Raw genomic sequence first — 21,151 nt, forward strand, 5'->3', positions numbered from 1 at the left:
ATGGTAACCAGTATTTTCTCCTGAAATTATTTACTTTAAATACATAGGAAGAAAATCCCTAAAGTTTGTTGGGAATGTATAATGTGCCGGGTGCTTTCACATGTGTTCTTAGATTGCTTTTACAACAGTGTTGCAATATAGTTATACTTATCCTTGGGCTGTACAGGTGAGAGAACTTTTGTTTACATTCATTTTCCTCAGATTATGCAGGTGTGAATGTGAGAGTTATAACCTAGAGCTTTCTGACTTTTCTCAATGTTATACTGCCGTTTTAAGTTAACAGTATTCCTTGAAATGAACAGTAATCCAGATCTCTAGATTGCATGTGTATTAGGGCGAGCACCCATATCAGTTTGCCCAAAAATGAGAGATTCCCAAGGCACGGGACTTTCATTTTTAAAACTAGAACAGTCTTGGGGCACCTGGGTGGCTCAGTTGGTTGAGGGTCTGACTTTGGTTCGGGTCATGATCTCACAGTCCCTGGGTTCGGGCCCCACTTTGGGCTCTGTGCTCACAGCTCAGAGCCTGGAGCCTGTTGAATTCTGTGCCTCCCTCTCTCTCTGCCCCTCCCCTGCTCGTGCTGTGTCTCACTCTGTCTCTCAAAAATAAATAAACATTAAGAAAAATTAAAAAAAAAACTAGAACAGTCTTGAGCAAACCAGGACAAGTTGATGGCCCTAAGTGTCTGGGTGTGTGTATCGGTGGGTGGTGGGAGGCTGTGCTACACAAAGGAAGTGCCTAAGGAAATGAAAAAAGGTCACATCGAGTCCTTCTCTGAGGGTCTTTAAGTCAGATTAGATGAAACCTGCGTGAGCACAGAACACTTTGTGAAGGTCATTTTAGCCTAAGATCTTTATAATTTAATGCATTTAATATAATTTAATCCCCTATTAGTTGTTACTAGATTTTTCTTGAGGTGGTTTGGAGCTACATTAACACTTTGACATTGATTACTGAGGCTGAGCTTCAAGAGCATTTCTTTTCTGATACAACTGTACAGTAGGGATCAACATGATTATAGTTGCTAAATACCCCAAAGCTGTCCTTATTTTGAGATTTTCTTACATTAATTTTTCTTTGCCACAGTTAAATTTCAAGTAACATCTGCTTGTTTTAACACTTTCAAGTAATACAGAAGAATAGAATAAAAAGTATATGTCTTCCTTTTTAATTTATTTTATTATTTTTAAGCTTTATTTATTTATTTTTGAGAGAGAGTACACACATGCATGCTGCTGGGGGAGGGACAGAGAAAGAGAATCCCAAGCAGCTCAGAGCTCCAGGCTGAGCGTCCAAAATCAGGAGTGTGACACTTAACCAACTGAGCAACCCAGGCACCCCTTCCTTTTTTAAAATCTAGGTCCTACTTTCTCAGATCACCAATTTGAAGTATATCTTTTCAGACTTGCTTTTCTGTTTTTCTACACACACACACACACACACACACACATTCATGTGCTCATGTTTTCAAAAACAATCCCTGTTTCTTTGCCATTCACTTCCTTCGTTCAACAGTATATCCTGGATTTGTCTCTACATCAGTATTATGTATGTGCCTCATTTTATTTTTAATGTTTATTTTTGAGGGAGAGAAAAAGCACACACACGCTTGTGCACAGCGGGGGAGGGACAGAGACAGAAGGGGGCAAGGATCCAAAGCGGACTCTGTGCTGCCAGCACAGAGCCCTATGCGGAGCTCTAACTTGCGAGCTGTGAGATCATAACCTGAGCTAAAGTCATATGCTCAACTGACTGAGCCACCCACTCACTCTGCCTCATTGTTTTTAATAGTTCCACAGTATTCCACTGTGGTAGATTGGAGCTTCTCATTTAGTATGCCTGAAATGGCTATAGGTGTGTCAAGATACTGATTCCCCCAGTGATGCTGGGCAGATCTGAGAACTTACAGAAATGGAAAGAGATGTAATAGTAGGGCATGTATATATTGCATATATAAACTGCTTTCATTCCTTTTACATTTTTGTCAGGAATTAAAAAGTCTTGCAACTAAAAAATCTGGTAAAATTGGTATTCCTGTGATTAAAGAAGGCATACTAGATGCTATTGTGGTTTGGTTTGTACTCCAGCTTGATGATGAACACAGTTTATCCACAAGTCCTAGTGAGGAAACATGTTGGGAACAGGCTGTCTACCCCGTACATGACCTTGCAGGTATATCTTGTCTAAGTTTTGTTTGTTTGTTTGTTTGTTTAGTCTTGTTGCTTTAATCTTCTAAGCATTTCAATCAGTGTAAGAAACTTTACTTTGAATATGAAGTTTCCAGTTGAGGGAGATTGGTTAAGTTTTTCAGAACTTTCTTTTTTAAAAAGTAGTTTTAAATAGTTAATATATATAGTTAAGAAAGAGAATAAAGCATAATTGCTGCATACCATTCAACAATGTCTATTGTTAAATCATTTCTTCAGCTCTGATTACTCTGGTTATCAGCAGATAATAGAACGCTAGTCCATTTTTTATAGAACATGGTAGAAAGGTACTAGTGCAGGAGTGCTTCCTGCTTTTAGAATCTGATGGCATTTGTGGAGCCACGAGTCATAGAAATGCACACACACACATATAAACAACATTTTACAGTTTTAGAGGGCTCATAAATTCATGGGCTTCCTTAGAAAAGTTCTATGTTAAGGATATTTTTCTGTAGAAATTTTTTTGCCAGCAATTTGATGGGTTTTAGTGTAGTTCACGTAAGTTGTATTCCATAGAAAAATTATACCTGTTTTAAACTGGCAGGTAATAAGTTTCTATTTCTGTTTAGTCTCCTAGTCAAGGATTTAATTTGGCAAGACCATTAAGTCATGGGATGAGTATAGTGTTGTGGCTAGTATGGTGTTTTTGGAGTCAGTCAGGTAGATTTGGGATTCAAGTCTTAGCACTGCTACTGACTCTCTGGCTAGCCTTGCTGGTTATGTCTCAGAGCTGTTATTATGTGATGTATAAAAATGGGATGCTGCTGCCTACTTGGTAGGATTGTTGTAGGGATTATCAGTGATAATGGGTGTAAAATGCCTATCATAGCAACTGGCACTCAGTAAGTGGCATTTTTTCTTTATTTGTTTTATTTTTAAAACTATAATTCCAGTATAATTAACATATCGTGTTACATTAGTTTCAGATCATCAATGTGATAATTCAGCAATTCTCTATTCAAGCTCATCATAAATATACTCTTTTTTTAATGCTTATTTATTTTGAGAGAGATTATGTATGCATGTGCATGCATGTGAGTAGGGGAGGGGAGGAGAGGGAGGGAGAGGGAATCCCAAGCAGGCTCCACGATGTTAGTGCAGAGCCTGATGGAGGGCGTGATCTTAGAAACCATGAGTTCATGACCTGAGACAAGATCAAGAGTCAGATGCTCAATGCACCGAGCCATCCAGGCACCCCATCATAAATATATTCTTAATTCTCATCTCCTATTTCACCCATCCATCCACCTCCCTCCCCTCTGGTAACCATAATTTTGTTCACTGTAGTTAAGAGTCTGTTTTTTGGTTTGTCTCTTTTTTTTTTCTTTGTTTGTTTATTTTGTTTTTTAAATTCCACGTATGAATGAAATCATGTGGTATTTGTCTGTCTCTGACTGACTTATTTCATTAAGCATTATACTCTGTAGATCCATCCATATTGTTGCAAATGGCAATATTTCATTCCTTTTTATGGCCGAGTAATATTGTATTGTATGTACATATCACATCTTTTTTTTTCTAAGTTTTTATTTAAGTTTTTATTTAAGTTTTTTTTCTAAGTTTTTATTTTATTTAATTATAGTTTCAAGTGTATGCTATAGTGATTCAACACCTCCATACATCACCTGGTGCTCATCATACCAAGTGTATTCCTTAATCCCCATCACCTATTTAACCCATCCCCCAGCCCACCTCTCTTCTATACCACATTTCTTTATCCATTTATCTATCAGTGTTCTCTTAGGCTGCTTCCATACCTTGACTATTGTAAATAATGCTGCTATAAACATAGGGGTGTGTGTATCCCTTTGAATTAGTGTTTTCGTGTTCTTTGAATAAATACCCAGCAGGGGTAATTACATTTTTTAATTTATTGAGGAACCTCCATGCTGTTTTCCACACTATTCCCACCCACAGTGCACATCTTTGCCAACACTTGTTTCTGGTGTTTTTAATTTTAGCCATTCTGACAGGTGTGAGGTTATATCTCACTGTGGTTTTGATTTGCATTTCCCTGATGATTAGTGATGTTGCACATCTTTTCATGTGTTATTTTGTTTATTCTAACTTTCTTATATTAACTTAGATGGGCTTTAAAAGTTTTAATCCTTCTTAGGGAAAGGACATTTTAAATGTGTAAACAAAAGAATAATTTGTATTTTCAACCATCTCTAAATGCTGATAAGAAGAGGGGCGCCTGGGTGGTGCAGTCGGTTAAGGGTCCGACTTCAGCCAGGTCACGATCTCGAGGTCCGGGAGTTTGAGCCCCGCGTCAGGCTCTGGGCTGATGGCTCAGAGCCTGGAGCCTGTTTCCAATTCTGTGTCTCCCTCTCTCTCTGCCCCTCCCCCGTTCATGCTCTGTCTCTCTCTGTCCCAAAAATAAATAAACGTTGGAAAAAAAAATGCTGATAAGAAGAAATTGTGATTATACGTGCACATTTTAAAGTTTTACCAAGTTTGAAAGTTCATGGATAAGACCATGATACACTCTTTATTGTAGGACTTAGTCCTTCCTTATATTATCAAATTCCTAAACATGAAAGAATGTTTAAATATAAACAGAAATATTACTGACAAGGTTCTATTGAATGCTGCCTTGTTCTTTTTGGAAATTGCTGTTAGAGAAAAGAATGCCCCTTTAAGCTAAAGTGAGATTTGGTATTGATCCCTGACTTTTATTTATCTTTGTTATTCGCTTCACTACTGAAGAGGATTGGGAGTCTCCTGTACCCCTTTCCCCACTCCATAATATGGGGACATGATACGTAGTGATTGCAGTAAAGGCACTATAAAACTAATAGTTGGGGTCCAATAATGGAGCTCTTGAGTCTATTATGCCATTAGTTAATTGAATCTTCAAACTTAAGTTTTTCACTAAGTAAAGCTGTAGGGATTTTTCCTAGTTTTTTTGTAGGACATGAATAAATTAATTCACTTAATTCTATTAAATCAATAGATGTAATCTTTCCTGTAGTGACTTCAAAATGAGGGGAGGGTGGAAGTATTTGTATGATTCTTAGACTTATAAATGTATTAATTACAATTTTTCTTTCTTTCTTACTGTTTTATGGAGACTACTGGATAAAATCTGGGGACCAGGTGATGATGGAAGTGTCTTGTCAAGATTGTTACTTAAGAATCCAGAATATCAGTGTTTTCAGTTCAGAACATGAAATGGATGTTGGAAAAGATTTTAGCAAGGATAAAGACTTGTTCTCCTTAGGAAGTGAAGCTGAACTCTGTAGTGCCCTGGCTAACCTTCAGACCAGCAAACCAGATGCTATGGAGCAGACATGTATATTGGAATCCACAGAAATTGCTTTGCTTAATAACAACCTCTATCATGAAAGCTTTAAAACGGCAATGAGAAAAGTGTTGTCTTCATTGACTCCAGAGAAACTGTGTCAGGCCATGGATACTCACTGCCAGAATAACGAGATGAGCTGTGGAAGTGGACAGAGTAATTCAGAAGAGAGCATCCCTGAACCATTCTATGTGTTAGATGTTTCCGAAGGCTTCTCCATTCTGCCCATAATTGCTGGCACACTCGGGCAGGTTAAACCTTACAGTTCTGTGGAGAAAGACCAACATCGTATAACTCTGGACCTCATATCTGAAGCCAATCACTTTCCTAAAGAAACACTTGAGTTTTGGCTGAGACACGTGGAAGATGAATCTGCTGTGTTGCAAAGGCCAAAATCAGACAAGTTGTGGAGTATAATTATACTGGATGTCATTGAGCCATCTGGGCTCATTCAGCAGGAAATAATGGAAAAAGCTGCAATATCCAGGTAAAACACAAAATGCAACTTTTGTATTTTGAGCTTAAATTAATATAAATTGGTTTAGTTCTTCAGTGGCATAACTGTACAGATGAGTTATGATCATAGTATGTTCTAAGCATTGCTTTTCAGGACATGTGACTTTATGCCTTTCTCTTTGTGTGCATGTCATTACTCGCTGTTTTTGGTCTAAAGGAATCCCTTCTCTGTAGGTGTGAAGAAGAGAGCCTGCTTTGAGATTGGACTGTCTATGTATGATACAGAGAATTAAGTAGAGATCTATAAGAACAGATAAGACATTCAGGGTAAATAAGGAAAAATCAAATCACATCTTTTTAAGACGTATCTTTAAGAGATATATGATACACAGTTGATGATATGTTGGGAGAGCAGGGTGCTTCTTTAAAAAAAAATTTTTTTTAAAATGTTTATTTTGAGAGAGTGTGTGTGTGCATAAGTGGGGGAGAGGCAGAGAAAGAGGGAGAGGGAGTCCCAAGCAGGCTTCACACTGTCAACACATAACCTGACTCGGGGCTCAGTCTCACAAACAGTGAGATCATGACCTGAGCAGGTATCAAGAATCAGATGCTCATCCAACTGAGCCACCCAGGTGCCCTGAGCAGAGTGCTTCTTATGAACAATCCCAGTCCTCTTAGGTCTTAAAATCTTTATTTTATAGTACAGTTATCTCTCTAAGAGATTTTCCCTTCAGTGTTGTTGCTGGAGGCAAACTTGACCCTAATATTTAATACTGAAAGCAAATTTGGCTAAGCTTCAAAGTCCTTTGGTCATGCTGCTCAGATCTGAAAAGATGGCAATATTTAACATTTGGGGATCCAAATTTGAGTAAAATGAATGTTACAGATTTTGAATTTTGTGGTATATATATGGGTTGTTTTGTAGTATAGGAAAAGCGGTGGGAATACAGACCAGATTGCAATAGCAAAGGCAGATTATGTATTGAAGAAAAAAACATTTGACAAAACCAGGAAAAAGTGTTTGATTCCATGGGTATAATTATATTTTAGGTTCTATATACATTTTCTTTTGTTAACCAAACTCTTTTTATGGAGTAACAAATAAAAATCACCACTTTTTTTTTCTTCAAAACAGTTTTGTACGTATCACAAATTATGGGGATACAGAGATTTGACACAAATACATACATACATGCACATAAAATTTTAATCAGATATACTTGATAGAGTTTAGAATGTGGTGCTTAACCCACTTTTTTTTTTTTAACGTTTTTTATTTTTTTTTGAGACAGAGAGAGACAGAGCATGAACGGGGCAGGGGCAGAGAGAGAGGGAGACACAGAATCGGAAGCAGGCTCCAGGCTCTGAGCCATCAGCCCAGAGCCCGACGCGGGGCTCGAACTCACGGACCATGAGATCGTGACCTGAGCTGAAGTCGGACGCTTAACCGACTGAGCCACCCAGGCGCCCCTAGTGAAAGTTTCTATAAATCACAATATAGACTCTCATCTTCAGTTTTCCTCATCTGTAAAATGAGGGATATTGCATTAGCCACCTTGGAAGGAATTTCAGCTCTATGAATTTTTAACACAAATGAAGTTTGACTTATTTAGAAAGACACTTTACCTAATGGCTTATTTTATCTTCAGTTTTAATTCTTTTTCAAATTTTTTTTATTGTGGTAAAATGCACATAACATAAAATTTACCATCTTAACTATCTTTAAATGTACAGTTTGGTGGTATTAAATATTTTCATAATGTTGTGCAACCATCATCACCTTCAATTATCCCCATAACTCTTTTCATCTTGTAAAACTGAAACCTTATGCACATTAAACAATAATTCCCCATTCCATCCTCTCCCCAGCAGCTAACAATCATGATTCTAGTCTCTGCTTCTATGAGTTTGACTACTCTTATGACCTCATATGACTGGAACCATACTATATTTATATTTTTGTTACTGTCTTTATTTCACTTGGAATAATGTCCTCCAGGTTCATCCATGTTGTAGCATGTGTCAGAACTTCTTTTTTTTTTTTAAGGCTGAATCATATTGCATTGTATGTATATATCACATTTTGCTTATTCATTCATTGATGGACACTTGAGTTACTTCCACCTTTTAGCTATTGTGAATAACAATAATAATGAACATGAGAATTAAAATATCTTTCAGACCCTGCTTGAAATTCTTTTGGGTATATACCCAGAAGTGGAATTGCTGGATCATATGGTAATTCTAGTTTTAATTTTTTGAGCAACTGCTATACTGCTTTCCACAGTTGATGTACAGTTTTATATTCCCATCAGCAGTACACAGGGTTTAAATCCTCACCAGCACTTGTTATTTTCTGGTTTTTTTTTTTTGTTTTTTTTTTTGTAGTAGCTATCCTACTGGGTGGGAGATGATGTCTTAATGTTTTGATTTGCATTTCCCTATTAATTAGTGTTGTTGAGCTTTTAAAAATAAGTGCTTATTGGCTGTCTTTATATCTTCTTTGGAAAAATGTCTTTTCAAGTTCTTTGCCAATTTTTGAGTCAGACATTTTTTTTTTTGATTTTTAGGAATTCTCTATGTATTTGGATATTAATTCCTTATCAGATAATTTACAAATATTTTCTCCAATTCTGTAGGTTGGTTGCCTTTTTACTTTATTGAAAGTATCTTTTTGTTTTTTTAATGTTTATTTATTTTTGAGAGGGGCAGGGAGGGGCAGAGAGAGAGAGGGAGACAGAGAATCTGAAGCGACTCCAGGTTCCATGCTGTCAGCACAGAGCCTGAAGTGGGGCCGGAACCCACACATCACAAGATCATGACCTGAGCTGAAGTCAGATGCTTAACTGAGGTGCCCTGAAAGTATCTTTTGATGTGCAGAAATTTAAATTTTTATACAGTCCACTTTTTTTTTTTTTTTAATTTGTTGCCTGTGCTTTTGGTTTGATATCCAGGAAATTATTGTCAGATTCTGTGGCCTAAAACTATTCTCTCATGTTTTCTCTAAGAGTGTTTATAGTTTTAGGTCTTACATTTAGGTCTTTGATCCATTTTAACTTAATTTTTGTATATGGTATATAGTTAGGGCCCAGCTTCACTCTTATGAGTGTGGATATCCAGTTTTCCAAATACTGTTAATAGAAAAGACTGTCTTTTCCACATCGAATGCTCTTGATACCCTTGGCAAAAATCATTTCACCGTATATGTCAAGGTTTATTTCTGAGCTCTTGAATTCTGTTTCATTGATCTACATGTCTCCCTTTATGCCAGTACCATCCTGGTTTGATTACTGTAGCTTCATAATAAGTTTGTTTTTAAGTAACTAATTCTTTTTTTATGTGGGAAACATTCAATTTATCATCTAAACCATTTTTAAGTATACAGCTAAGTAATACTAAGGTATTTTCACATTGTAACCAATAGGTCTCTAGAACTTTTTCATCTTGCAAAACTGAAACTTTATAACCATAAAACACTAATTCCCCTCACCCCGCAAGCCCTTGGCAACCACCTTTCTAATTTCTATTACTATTTTGTATTATTTTGAGTACTTTAGATACTTCATATATGGAATCATATGGTATTTGTCTTATGTGACTGATATATTTCACTTACCAGAATGTCCTTGAGGTTCACCCACGTTGTAACATGTAACAGGATTTCCTTCTTTTTAAACTGCATAATATTCCACTATATAAATATGCCATTAGCCATTCATCTATTGATGGACACTTGAGTTATTCTACCTTTTAGCTACTGTGAATAATCTCTGAGATTCTGCTTTCAGTTGATTTTTTTTAAGTTTATTTATTTATTTTTGAGAGAGAGAGGAAGAGTGCAAGTAGGGGAGGGACAGAGAGAGGGGGAGAGAGAGAGAGAATCCCAAGCAGGGATGCCGGGCTCAAACTCACAAACCATGAGATCATGACCTGAGCCGAAATCCAGAGTCTGATGCTCAACCAGCTGAACCACCCAGGCGCCCCTGCTTTCAGTTCTTTTGATTTATGTCCAGAGGTGCAATTAACTGAGTCATATGGTAATTCTATTTTTAATTTTTTGAGGAATCTCCAGAATCTTTTTTATAATGGCTGTACCATTTTACATTTCTATCAGCAGCGCACAAGGATTCCAGTTTCTCCACATCTTTACCAACATTTGTTTACTTTCTTTTCTTTTGATAGTAGACATCCTAATGGGTGTAGGCTCATGTTTTATGGTTTGATTTGCATTTCTCTTGTGATTAGTGATATTGAGCATTTTTGCATATTGTTGTTGGTCATTTTTATATCTTCTTTCAAGAACTGCCTATTAAAGTCCATTGCCCATTTTTTAATCGGATTTTTGCTGTAGTTGAGTTATAGGAGTTTGTTATATATCCTGGATGTTAACTCCTTATGAGATACATGATTTACTGATATTTTCTCTCATTTCATAGGTTGCCTTTTCACTCTGTTGATTGTGTCCTTTAGGCCTTTGATGTGCAGAATTTTTTAAGTTTGATGTAGTCTCATTTGTCTGTTTTCGAATTTAATCATTATGTCTGGTCAAGTCTCTGTTGAATCCCACTAGTAAAATGTTCAATTCAGTTATTTTTCAGCTCACAATTTGTTTGGTTCTTTTTTATAGTTTCTATGTCTTTGTTGATATTCTCTATTTATTTATGCATCATTTTCTTCATTTCATTTATTTGAGCATCCTAATGATAGTTAATTTTAATTCTTGTATCTGTTTCATTAGGGTCAATTTCTGGATACTTAATGTCCTTTGATTAGGCCATGTTTCCGTGTTTGTATGCCATGTTAACTTTTGTTAGGACTTGAGCTTTTAGAAGAACGCCTCATCTCAGTTTTTGTACAGGGAGGCTTTGTACAGGGAGGACCTTTACCATTCAGCCTGACTAGAGATTCTGAAGACCTCGCAAGCCTTTTCTGGGCATGTAGCTTCTTTGGGGCTTTTGTGTGTCAGCTAGTTGAAGTCTTGCTGGTTTCTCCTCAGGAGCTCCCCTAGTATCGGTCTGAAGTACTGCAGCTCCCTTGGTGCTATAGCAAGTCATAGTACCAGAGCTCACCCTGATGACTGTCTGTGGAACTGCAGACTCTCTGGTCTTTAAGCCAAGTGATCGCCTTTGTAATCTACCAGAGGGCCCCAGCCTGGAGCCCATTTTTTGTCACTTAGATTTCATGTGAGACAGAAACCAGTTCCTTGGGCAGCACTCCCAAAAGTCATAGTGTTGGACGTACGTTCCATTCTTCTGTTTCTCTCCCCAACAAGAAGCTGGGAATTGGGGGTTGTCTCTTGATTGTACTGTGCTGTAGCTGGGGACTGTGGCAAGTAAATGCGATACACTTTCCTATCATCTTCCATATAGTTCTTTTTGGCCATGTACTGGCTTGGAGTACAGGAACCTCTTAACTAGTTTCTAGGTATCTCACAGAAACAGTTTAGTCTGAGTGTTTTTCAGGTTTTTTTTTTTTTTTTTTTTTTTTAATGTGTATTTCTGAGAGAGACAGAGAGCTCAGGTGGGGGAGGGGCAGAGAGAAAGGGAGACAGAGAATCTCAAGCAGGCTCCACACTGCCAATGTAGTGCCCAAGGTGGGGCTCGAACTCAGAAGTTGTAGGATCGTGACCTGAGCTGAAACCAAGAGTCAGATGCTTAACTGACTGAGCCACCCAAGTGCCCCTAGTCTGTGCCGTTTTGGGTAAGTAAGTGTCTCTGTGGGAAGAGGTGAATCTGAGGCTTCCTTTTCCACCATTTTGTTTGTATGGTCATTTTCCCTGTACTTTGTAGTAAGTTTTGAAATCAGGAAGTATAAAACTTCCAACTTTATTCTTTTTCAAGATTGTTTTGGCTATTCTGGATCCCTTGAAATTCCATATAATTTTAGGATGGGGTTTTCTATTTTGGTAGAAAATGCTGTTGGGATTTGAAAGGGACTGCATTAAATCTGTATAGCTCACTTTGGGTAGCTCACTTTGGGTAGCAACATTTCTTCTAGTATTTTCTTCTAGTCCATGAATGTGGGATGTCTTTTGATTTATTTGTGTCTTCTTTAATTTCTTCCAGCATTGTTGATAGTTTTCAGTTTACAAGTCTTTTCCACCTGCTTGGTTAAGTTTATTCCTAAGTTACTTCATTACTTTGACGCTATAGAAAGTGAAATTGTTTCCTAAATTTCCTTTTTGGGTTGTTCATATTAATTGCAGAAATACCACTAATTTGTGTGTGTTGGTTTTATGTCCTGCAACTTTGCTGAGTTAATTAGTTGTAATATTTTTATGTGGAATCTTCAGAGGCTTTTACATATATGATAATGTTGTTTATGCACAGAGATAGTTTTACTTCTTCATTTCCAACTTTGATGCCCTTTATTCTTCTTGCCTGATTGCTTCCCCTAGGACTTACAGTGACTACATTGAATGGAAGTAATGAAAGTGGGTGTCCTTTTCTTGTTCCTGATCTTTAGTGGAAAAGCGTTCAGTCAGTCACATTTTATTTAAATGTAACCTTTAAAGGATTTTTAGAAAGCATGTTTGGTTGTAAAAACAATTGAGCAGTGTGTTCTGTCTGAATGATTATATTAGTGGGAAACATCTTATATAAAGCTACCAACTCCTTTTCCTGGTGTTTCTTAGTTGGGGCGGGTGTCCTATTGGAAGTTTGGGTGGGACAGTTTTGGTTTAATTTTCTTATATAGGATTGTCCTATGGATTGCAGGATGTTTGGCACCTCTGGTCACTAAATGCTAGTAGTGCCCATGATTATTGTTTTAACCAGTGTTCCCTCCCCTCCCAATACCTACCTCCTGAGTAACAGTGAAGAACCAGTGCTTCTTTCCTTCAGCCCAAGCTTTTGTTCAATCTCCTTACCTGAATGGGCGGGCTTATCTTGATTCTGGGGACAGAGGCATGCAGATACTTCTCACACAGGCCTCCTGTTATTAATGGTCAGTGTTTAACAGAGGGGAGGTCTCATGACTGGTGAAAGAGGGTGAAGTTATATCTGGGATAAGGGCATCTGTCTCACTAGAACTCCTCTGAGCACCCCCAAACAAGGCAAGGGAAAATGAGCCATTTCACAGACTTAAATATTTAGTTTCTAGCTACCTTTCTTTGTAGTCATTGTTTTAAAATCTTCATTCTTAGACTTTGCTCAGTCATACTAGATTAAAATACAGGAAGAAGTTTAAAAGCTTGGTACTTTTTTTTTTTTTTTAATTTAAAACGCATTTAAAAACATCTTGTGTTGGGTCACAAGGAAACTGAAGTTTCTTCAGAATTTTTGCCATTTATGGTTAGACTTTTGAGTTGGAATGTATTTTCTCACTGCTGAACGCACAGATGGTTCAGAAGTATTATTTGGCTTTGCAGAGGATCCATCGAGGAGTCTGGCAGCTGCAGTGGTATAAGTGACAACAAACCAGTGTCAATAAAGCTAAGCAGAGTTTCAAGGCAATTAACTCTTTTATCTAAACATAACTAAGGAGCATTCCTGTTAGTGACAGTAATATTGAATTAAGGATTTGTGTGACACTTTATTTATTTATATTAAAAATTTTTTAATGTTTATTTACTTTTGAGAGAGAGAGAGAGAGAGAGAGAGAGAGAGAGAGAGAGAGAGAGACAGGCAGAGAGAGGTAGAGAGAGAGGGAGACACAGAATCTGAAGTAGGCTCCAGGCTCAGAGCTGTCAGCACAGAGCCCGATGCGAGACTCGAACTTACAAACTGTGAGATCATGACCTGAGCCGAAGTTGGACGCTTAACCAACTGAGCCACCCGGGTGCCCCATTGTATAACATTTTAGATTAAAATAGTATGACCATGGTCTATTAAAATAATTATCATAGGGGCGCCTGGGTGGCTCAGTCGGTTGGGCGGCCGACTTCGGCTTGGGTCAGGATCTCGTGGTCCGTGGGTTCGAGCGCCGCGTCGGGCTCTGTGCTGACTGCTCGGAGCCTGGAGCCTGTTTCGGATTCTGTGTCTCCCTCTCTCTGTCTCTCTCATGCTCTGTCTCTCTCTGTCTCAAAAATAAATAAACGTAAAAAAAAATAATTATCATATACTGCCTTTGTGTGTAGTATTTATCTCTAGCACAGTTGTTAGTACTCTAGTCAGCCTGTTCTGACTTTTTAGGGTTCAGAAGATAAAATTTTGATATTTTGTTTAGTCTAATTTTCTGAAATGATTTGATGTAATGCCCTCCCTTCCTTTTCCCCATAGATTTTTATGGGGAAAAAATATTTTAGAAGGTTGACTTCTAACCCTATGTGCTTTTTCAGCTTGCAAATTTCATAGAACAGTACCCTCTTGTGGTTACTGGGGATGGAGGGAATTTAGTCAAGAGCATAAAGCTCTGTGGCTGGTCTGTCATTTGAGAAATTGTGATCTTAAGAGTGATTAGATCTGGCTCTATTTAAATGGATCACAATTAGAGATAACTTCATCATTTTTTCAGAAAAATTAGTGCCATGAATTATCAGGAATAAACCTGATCCATTTGAGCAAAACAGGTAGATTTCTCCAGTTTTTTAGGGAGACACATTTTTATCTGGTTTGGTAAAGACATAGACAGGAATTTTGTTAAGAGCTGTGTAATTTTATTAATTATAGAAATTAATTTCTACTAGACTTTACCTAAAATACTAGAAGTTGATAGGAAAGCAATAACAAAAATGAGCAAAGTACTGTGAAGTCCTTTTTTAGGCTGATCTATATAATATGTAGGACTTACTACAATGTAAATGATGATGTACTTATATTTATTTACTAAAGAGAGATTGTCTTGGTTTAGGATCATGACTTGTCTCAGTCTAATGGCATTATACTTAGGAATCATCTCTAACTTCCCTTGCTGATTCCATGTTCATCAAATGACCCAGTTATGACTTGGCTTCCAATGACCTAATCTTTAGGGAGAGCTGTTACAAGAGCAGTCTGTTTACTTACCATAAAGTTTTCCATCAACTCTTTATTTTGAAATATTTCAAAATTTCAAACTTAAGAAAAATTGCAAGAATAGTAACAATGAACATAAGACTATTGTTTTGTCTTTATAACCTTCACGGTTTAACATTTAGCGTGTATCTCCTTAGAACAAAGGCTTTTCCCTACATATCACTATAAAATCACATTCAGGAAACTTAACATTGATAAAAATACTATTATTTAACATATAGTCTATATTAAACATTTCCCTATCCCAGTTATATCCTATATTCCTTTTTTTCTCCCCAGTCTTCCTCAGTTTTCCTCACGGAAGTTTTGTCACATTAGGAGGCATATAGTATTGCTTTATCCCATGATTGTTGATATTAATTTAGGTCAGTGTGTTTTAAGTTGTATTCACTGGGTTTTTCCATAGTAAGTTGCTGTTTTTCCCTTTGTAACTAGTAAGCCATTTGTGGAGACAATACTTGGAGATGATGTAAATATCTTTTTCCAAATAAAACTTTCACCCACTAGTTTTAATATCCATTGATTACTCTTCCTGAATCTAAGGACTTAACATCCATTAAGCCAACTGGTTGGTTTTCTCTTTCATGGATCAGCGGCCACTTTGACTTTTTGGGAAATTATTTCCAGTGGTTTATCACTCTGAACAACCAGCCAATAACATACAGTCCATTAGATTAGGTACAATCTGTAGTTTACCAATTCATTATGAATTAGTTATTGGTATTTATAAAATGTAGGGAATCAAGATGATTTTAAAAACATTTCTCCTTCTCTAGGTGTTTGCTGCAATCTGGAGGCAAGATCTTTCCTCAATATGTGTTGATGTTTGGGTTGCTTGTGGAATCACAGACACTGGTAGAAGAAAGTGCTGTTCAAGGAACAGAACGCACTCTTGGATTGAATATAGCACCTTTTATTAATCAGTTTCAGGTAAGTGTTTAGAAGAGAAGTTCCATCAGGTGGCTATTACCCACCATCTACCTTATCTTTTTCCATAGTTTAATCCAGTCACTGTGTTTTGCTGAATCAGGATAGTAATCAGTTTCCTAGAGCAAAGGAATTTATGAGCGAAAATCAACATAGCGATTAGAATCGCCAAGGAATTCTGTTGTTCCTATTGACAAAAGTCTATAGATATTCTTCTGAACCACTAAGTGAAAATAGGGTACTAGGTTTAGTCTTATGAAAAAGGATGCTTCTTGTCTAAAGCAGAAGCAGTCAGAAAAAGACCTGTGTTCCAAACTTGAACCCTTTATTACATTGAAACCTCAGGCTGGCAGGTGATAGATGTAAGCAGCTAGTGTCTAGACAGTCAGACTGCTGTGGGTAAGAATATAGGAGCCTAGGAAGCTGGAGCGCAAGGCAAAGGGTTTAGTTGCTATTTGGGAAACAAGGAGTCAAGATCTAGTGCTGGCAAAGGTATTAGCAGAATACAGATTTGCGGATTAAAATTGTGTGAGTGGATAGAATGTCTAAGGGAAGAAGTTTGGGTTGAAGACAGAGGCAGGAAGTACCTACTGATGCGATACTGATGTGTAAACCAAAGCGGAATTTTTGGGAAGTAGGATTTGGGTACAGAATTCAAGAAGTGATATCTAAAACTTTTATTTGAAGGCTATACATAGTAAACCCTTGAAGATGCAGTTAGATCTTATGTGAACAGTACTTAGCAAATATAAGTTTCTTGAGAAAATGCTTTTTTCAGGGCTGGCTAACAAGTTTTAGAGTTTGTTTAATCTCAGATTTTTTGCGAGTTTAATAAGGAGAATACACTTATCAGAAGACAGAAGTTTAGGGGCACCTGGCTATCTCAGTTGCAGGAGTGTGTGACTCATAATCTTGGGGTTGTGAGTTCAAGCCCCACATTGGGTGCACAGATTACTAAAAAAATAAATAAACTTAAAAAAAAAAAAAGAATACAGAAGTTTAAATTGTTTGTGTGGTTCAAAAATACCACCATCTCCTTTCTTTCTAGCTTATTCCCTCTTGATCAGCAAGCAACTCTTTGGTCCCATCAGAATCTATTAAATTTTGACCTTGCCGTCTTTTCACTGTACTTCCTGTCTTATATCCTCCCTTCCTTAATAGTTTGTATTCATGGTCTGTATACTTTTCATATCCCTTCTCTTCTGTTTTTTTACTGGCCTAGGGAAATAAGAGATAAATTCCTGCATTCATGGAGCTAGCACTCAAATTGGCAAACAAGAAATAGATAATAAACAAGTAAAAAGATTAGTATGATAGATGGTTAGAAGTGCTATGGACATAAAGCAGGTTAAGAAATACAGGGAATGGGGGTATGTGATATATACTGTTTCATATAGGTAATGACTAAGGGAAGGACTCATGGGTAAGTGGTAGTTAAGCAGGGAGCTGAAGAAATAAGGAAGCAAATCATAAATAAGTCAAAGGATCAACAAATGCAATGACCTGAGGCAAGAGCATGACTGGAGTGTTCAGAAACAGCAGGAAGATACCATGAGGTGAGTCAGATGAAAGATGCAGTCAGAAAAGTATTAGGAACCAGATCTTATAGACCCTTTTGGTCATAGGAAGACTTTTACTATGAAAAGGGTAGAAAACACGTGGAGGAGTGACATGAGGTATCTTGTTTTGAAAGGGTGACTATGGTTAAGGGGTTAGAAGTAAGCCACTTGTGAGAGCAGGCAAAGGCATTATTGCAGTAATCCAGGTAAGAGGTAGTAGTGACTTAGGAGTGAGTCATAGCAGTGTGGAGACGGTGCAGAGTTCCAATTGTAGACATACTTGAAGGTGCATTGTGTGATATATTGGATGTGGCTAATGAGAGCACCTGGAAGGATAGTTACCATCTACTGATTCGGGGAAAATAGCAGGAGGATTAGGTTGCATTTATGTGTTTGCAGGATCATTTATAAGGATTCAGAGAAAGATACAGGCTAGAGATTAAATGTGGTAGGTGATATTAAAGCCCTAAGTCTGAGTGAAATCACCTTGGGCGTATATAGAAAAGAACTGAACTCTAGAGAACTCATGAAATAATGAGCTCTAGATGGGAAATGTGAGAAGAATTAACACAGATGACAGGGATGGCCAGTGGGCTAGGTTGAGAAATAGAAGTGAGGACAGGCTATGAAGGAGTAGAGTGCATGTGATGAGAGGTAACAAAGGAATTTAGGGCTTCTTCTGGTGACTGATACAAATGAGGGTAAAGGGCATAATCAGTCTTGGAAATGGCATAGAATTGCTGTTTTTATGGTGAGGGAAGCTTGGATGCCTTCAGGATGCCCAGGAAGAGGTTGGTATATCTGTGTCCATTGTTTCACCATGAACAGTTGCTAATATTTTACTCAAAGGAAAGAGGGCACTTTTAAAACAACAGTTTCCTTTCTGTTTCAAATTGAAGAGGCTAAAGTTACTGGTAGGAAGGTTCTATTGCTGCTAAAATTGATGGAACACATTATAGCAGTGGCTCTCAACCTTGACTGAACTGTCAGAACTATCGATACTTGGCTCCCAACTCCAGATTGATCTGAGGTATGGCCTGAGCAGTTGAGGCTTTTAAAAAGCTCTTTAGGTGATTTTAACTTGCAGCCGAAGTTGGGAAACATTGCTTTCTAGAATTAAACTTTATTTTACAAATGAAATCCACTATTATTTGGTATTTTCTCAAAAATAGTACAATAATATTGTACTATTTGCTAATTAGTTCATCTTTCACACATAAGCACATCTGTGTTTAAAATTTTTGGAGCTATTTGGTTTAAGTAAAAATTTAATCTGCTTTCATCTAAGAATTCGTAGATAATTGAAACCATAACAAATTATGTAACCTGCCTAAGCCTTGGTTTGTTCATCCTTCTTATAATACTGGAATCATGAAAGTCCTTATGCCTTAAGGTTGATATGGGAATTAAATTAAATGAGATATTAGGTGTAAAAAGCATTGTATCATACTGATGTAAGTACAAAGTAAGCACTTCAGGGTCATTGGGCCACAGAAAGAATTGAGTAAAAGTGAAAAATTTGTACTTTTTCTAGGTACCTATACGTGTATTTTTGGATCTGTCCTCATTGCCCTGTATACCTTTAAGCAAGCCAGTGGAACTCTTAAGACTAGATTTAATGACTCCATATTTGAACACCTCTAACAGAGAAGTAAAGGTAATACAAAATGATTATTCTTGTCATAGTCAGAATTTTCTTAAGCTAGGTAATACTTTATATACACAAAATAGTATTAGTCACTTTCTTTGAAGATTTAAATGTTAGGTTTTTTTTCTAAACAATATTCAAAAATGAGCTTGGTAAATACTAGTGAATAAAATAGGTTGATATTTGGTTTGGGTGATTAAATCTTTATAAAACTTGGAGCTAAAATTGACTAAAAAGACAAGTCTTACTTATTCAACTCTGCTCTATTTACCCTGATGAAATTTTCATAATTTCTTAATTTTCATAGGTACACATTTGTAAATCTGGACAAGTGACTGCCATTCCCTTTTGGTATCATATGTACCTTGATGACGAGATTAGGTTGGATACTTCAAGTGAAGCCTCCCACTGGAAACAAGCTGCAGTTGTATTAGATAATCCCATCCAGGTGGAAATGGGAGAAGAATTAGTACTCAGTGTCCAGCATCACAAAAGCAATGTCAGCATCACAGTAAAACAATGAAGAGTAGTTTTCTAATGAAAAACTGTTCAGGTAGAGCAGCAAGTATGCAGTTCTGGTCTGAATTAGTAGTGGAATTGTATTCATGAAATGGGGGTATAAAGATTTAATTCCTTGTAATGCTTAAATATTTTTTAAATTGATTAATAAAGTATATTTAAAAGATTTTAAAGAGGAGCATTATTATAAAAATATTGCTGCAGACTTCTTTTTTCAAAAAGGCTGTCATTAATTTTTCAAGTAAGTAAGCTTTGTTTTTATTGCTTGGTTGTACTTACAATGGGTTCAATTTTCCTAAACACTTTAGTCTACATTCTAAATCTATAAATATAAGGGATTGAGTTCCGTCTTCATTGTCCTGTGTAAGCAAAGCAAAACTTTTAATTTTTTAGGCATCTTGAGTTTTTTAAGTCTAAACTTATAATTGGGATATATCAGAAAGTTGGCTTCAATTGAAGACAGGGTTATGATTACTTATAAATTCCAAGCTTGCTTCTTTTAAATACTTAGTATGTTTCTGAAACTCCTTGGGTTTTGTGTTTGGAGAATGCAAACCTGAGTAAGAATTTAAGGTATAAGCTAAATCTAATTATGAGAGTTAAAGAGTTAAGGATGAAGTAAAGTTTTAAAGAGGCAGCCTTTTTCCTGGTCTACTTTGGCAAAGAAAATGAAAAAGCTGGTAAGTTCAAGAACGAGGTAAACCTAAATCAGTATTTTTTAAAGTTTTGATCCATATGTGCAGTAAGAAATATAATAATTGGTCCAATTTTTAAAGACTTGCAACAGTAAGATTAATAAGATGTGCCTTGTAAATACTGTGTGCTCTTTGTAAGTAAGCCACAAAGAAAATAAGACATACCTTCTCTCTACATTGCCTGTTCTCATTGCTCTAGTATTATACTACCCAGCTTTACTTTCAGTAGAAATGTTTATAATAGTGGACAGAATAAAGATTCCAATTACAGTGAACCAGTGTATGTATGTGAATGTGTGTGTGCATAAATATATAAAGCAAAGATTTTGAGAAATAACATTTATTATTGCTATTTGTAACATACTACTCTGGCACTTTCTAGATTTTATTTGCAGTATATAACCCAGTTGGTTGTGATTAGCAATTTGAGAAACTCCATCTTAAGTAAGAAGTGTCTCCCAAATAGCACCTACATGTCTTCTGACTCTGGTTTAATGAATAATTAAGACTACTCAGCCTAGATTTATTTGCTGACACCTGTGACAGCATTGAGGAAAAGTAGACTCCATTGCTATCATAAGTTTTTTTTTTTTAATGTTTTATTTTAGAGAGAGACAGAGTACAAATGGGGGAGGGGCAGAGAGAGAGAGGGAGACAGAATCCATGAAGCAGGCTCCAGTTTCTGGGCTGTCAGCACAGAGCCCGATGTGGGGCTCAAACCCGTGAACCATGAGATTATGACCTGAGCCGAAGTCGGATGCTTTAACCGACTGAGCCACCCAGATGCCCAATAAGTTTCTTATTTATCCTCCCAATCTTCTATCCAGTTTATTCTTTTCATCTGAAAATCATGGATAACTTATTAATCTATTAGTAGTGTTG

General features: G+C 36.8%; 1 protein-coding gene across 4 annotated transcripts in view; it reads left to right on the forward strand.

The window, feature by feature from the left end:
* The window catches only part of PRMT9 (protein arginine methyltransferase 9), a 37,484-nt gene extending 17,737 nt beyond the window's left edge, over positions 1-19,747 (forward strand). For 3 of the 4 annotated variants that reach the window (XM_045055783.1, XM_045055785.1, XM_045055786.1), the window contains exons 8-13: positions 1,989-2,172; positions 5,281-5,998; positions 8,149-8,205; positions 15,698-15,851; positions 18,942-19,064; positions 19,363-19,747. In XM_045055783.1, the coding sequence (XP_044911718.1) occupies positions 1,989-2,172; positions 5,281-5,998; positions 8,149-8,205; positions 15,698-15,851; positions 18,942-19,064; positions 19,363-19,578 (1,452 nt within the window). In that variant the 3' untranslated portion in view covers positions 19,579-19,747. The remainder of the gene's footprint in view (positions 1-1,988; positions 2,173-5,280; positions 5,999-8,148; positions 8,206-15,697; positions 15,852-18,941; positions 19,065-19,362) is intronic. The other variant, XM_003984959.6, reaches the window with a different exon arrangement.
* Positions 19,748-21,151: the final 1,404 nt, after the last annotated feature.

The sequence above is a fragment of the Felis catus genome, chromosome B1 (assembly GCF_018350175.1).
Source record: "Felis catus isolate Fca126 chromosome B1, F.catus_Fca126_mat1.0, whole genome shotgun sequence".
NCBI classification, from domain to species: domain Eukaryota; kingdom Metazoa; phylum Chordata; class Mammalia; order Carnivora; family Felidae; genus Felis; species Felis catus.